General features: G+C 42.4%; 1 protein-coding gene across 1 annotated transcript; it reads left to right on the top strand.

Moving 5' to 3' along the window:
• Positions 1 to 304: 304 nt before the first annotated feature.
• On the top strand, positions 305 to 2,005 carry LOC131157372 (putative UDP-rhamnose:rhamnosyltransferase 1). Its single transcript, XM_058111469.1, has one exon. The coding sequence runs from the start codon at positions 449 to 451 to the stop codon at positions 1,853 to 1,855; it is 1,407 nt and encodes a 468-aa protein (XP_057967452.1). The 5' UTR covers positions 305 to 448; the 3' UTR covers positions 1,856 to 2,005.
• Positions 2,006 to 2,681: the final 676 nt, after the last annotated feature.

Below are 2,681 nucleotides of genomic sequence, written 5' to 3' on the forward strand. Positions count from 1 at the left end.
AAAGAGTTCGTTGGTGGTTGGAGTTTTTATGTAATAAAAAAACAAAAAGTTTTGTTGAATTTGATGTAAGGAAATAGAAACGAGTCTCCCATCGTTATAAATTGAAAAATAACAGCATATGACGCTCTTCAACACTAATTTTTTGCAAGTCAAAACCTTCTCGATTTTAAAGGTATTATTTTAGTTTGTAATCATTTAATATTAAACTATAAAAAATAATAAAATTAACGCGTAGAAAATGGCTTGTAGATTAAAATTTTATATTTATCTAGAGAATTCTAAAATAATTTAAAGAATGGATATTCCGGCCACGTTATCCCGTAGACCGAGCACTTGCTTTACTACTGGTCCACTGCCCCTCGTATAATTATGCATTGTGCCATTGTGATTGGGTAAACAAGAACAACTATTGGATTGGGCATTCGGTATTGAGAAAAAGCAAGAAGCAATGGCGAGTCAAATTCACGTAGCAATGGTTCCATGGTTGGCCTTCGGCCATCTGATCCCATTTCTTCAGCTTTCCATAGCTTTAGCTAAAGCTGGAGTCCGCGTCTCCTTCGTCTCCTCTCCCAAGAACATCCAAAGACTCCCAAAATTTCCACCACACTTACAGCATCTAATTAATTTAGTGGCGCTGCCGTTGCCGGCCGTGGATCTCTTGCCGGAAGGCGCCGAGGCCACCACCGATATCCCCTTTGAAAAAATTCAGTACCTAAAGATCGCATACGATCTCCTCAAAAACCCCTTCAAGCAGTTTGTCGCCGGCGCATTGCCGGACTGGATATTGATCGACTTCAGCGCCCCTTGGGCGGCTGAAGTCGCCGAAGAAAGCCGGATCCCACTCGTCTACTTCTCCGTTTTCTCCACCGCTAAGTGTGCTTTCTTTGGGCCGCCCAAGTACCTTGCCGGTAACGGTCGGACGAGCGTTCGGCCATCGCCCGAAAGCATGACCTGCCCGCCGGATTGGGTCTCTTTTCCGTCCAAGGTAGCTTACCGCCGGCACGAGGCGATTGCGATGCACGCCGGCGTCTATGGGGAGAATGCTTCTGGGATAACAGACGGTGAGAGATTGGCCAAAGTCGTCCAAACATGCCAGGCCGTGGCCATACGCACTTGCGCGGAGTTCGAAGGTGAGTACCTGAATTTACACCGGGAACTGATCGGGAAACCGGTAATCCCAGTGGGTTTGCTGCTGCCGGAAAAAACAGAGGAAAAAGGAAACACTGACGTTTCTTGGAGCGAAATCTTCAAATGGCTTGACGAGAGAAAACCCAAATCAGTGGTTTTCGTTGGATTTGGGAGTGAATGTAAGCTCAGCAGAGACCAAGTATATGAAATAGCTTGTGGATTGGAACTCTCAGAATTGCCTTTTCTGTGGGCGCTGAGAAAACCCAGCTGGGCAATCGACGATGCCGATGCACAGCCGCCGGAATTCGGTCGTCGGACGAAAGGGCAAGGTGTGGTGTGCATGGGATGGGCACCGCAGATGGAGATCCTGGCACATCCATCGATTGGGGGCTCTCTGTTCCATGCGGGGTGGGGGTCTGCCATAGAGGCTCTGCAATTCGGACACTGTCTTGTTGTGTTGCCCTTCATCATCGATCAGGGACTGAACGCGAGGTTGCTGGTGGAGAAGGGATTGGGCGTTGAAGTGGAAAGGGGTGAAGACGGGACGTTTGGCGGGGAAGACATAGCCAACTCTCTGAGAATGGCGATGGTGTCGGAGGAAGGAGAGCAGCTGAGGGCTCGAGCAAAAGAAGCCGCTGTGATTTTTGGGGATGGAAAACTTCACCAGCAGCATTATGTTCAGGGTTTTGTCGAGTATTTGAAAAATGGGGGTGTGGTACAGAAGTGAAAAGTGATCGATCGTCGATTGCCACTTGGGAATTTAACGATGATGGATGAGGGGAAGAAATTAAAGATAAAGGGAATTTAACGATGTTGTGTATTTTAATATTATTAATTTATGTATTATTTTGGATGAGTGAAGCATATATTTACTTAATTATGTGAGTATATTTTAAATTTAGATATGTGTTTATTTAATTTATATACATTTTGATTATTAAGTGTGAGGATTATGAAAGATCATTTGTGCCTATAAATAGATGTTAAGGCATTGTCACATTGCATAAATCTCTTTGGATCATTATCATCTTATTATATAGTATAAAAGGTTTGAGAATAAAAAACATGTATTTGTTTTGAAGTTTTAGATTTTCACATTTGTATAAGATTGAAACGAGTCGTACAATTCAAATCGAATTACTGTATCGTGGGGGGAGACAAATCAATTAAGAGGAATTATGTTGCATCAGTTCGTGAATTAAATCGAAAAATAGAGAGCTTGCATTTCTTTAAAAAGAGGGATATTATACCTTAACCTAATTATAAGTCGTGTGCGTTGTACTTTAATTTGTATATAATTTATTATTATATTTATACTAAATTCACAACAACATATATGCTAACTTGGGAGATGATCATGGGCTACGAGTTGGGGGCTTTCCAATTTGACACCCTTCTTTGGCATACGGATCACGGTATCACGACTTAATTGGTTTTCCAACTTTTATGTGGGCGCAACCCCTAAACAAAAGTAGACAAAATACAAATAAGTTAGAAGTCTTATTGTTCACTTATCAATACATGAGCTTATAATGGTCATGAATATGTGATTT

This window comes from Malania oleifera, chromosome 6 (genome assembly GCF_029873635.1).
Source record: "Malania oleifera isolate guangnan ecotype guangnan chromosome 6, ASM2987363v1, whole genome shotgun sequence".
In the NCBI taxonomy this organism is placed as follows: Eukaryota; Viridiplantae; Streptophyta; class Magnoliopsida; order Santalales; family Ximeniaceae; genus Malania; species Malania oleifera.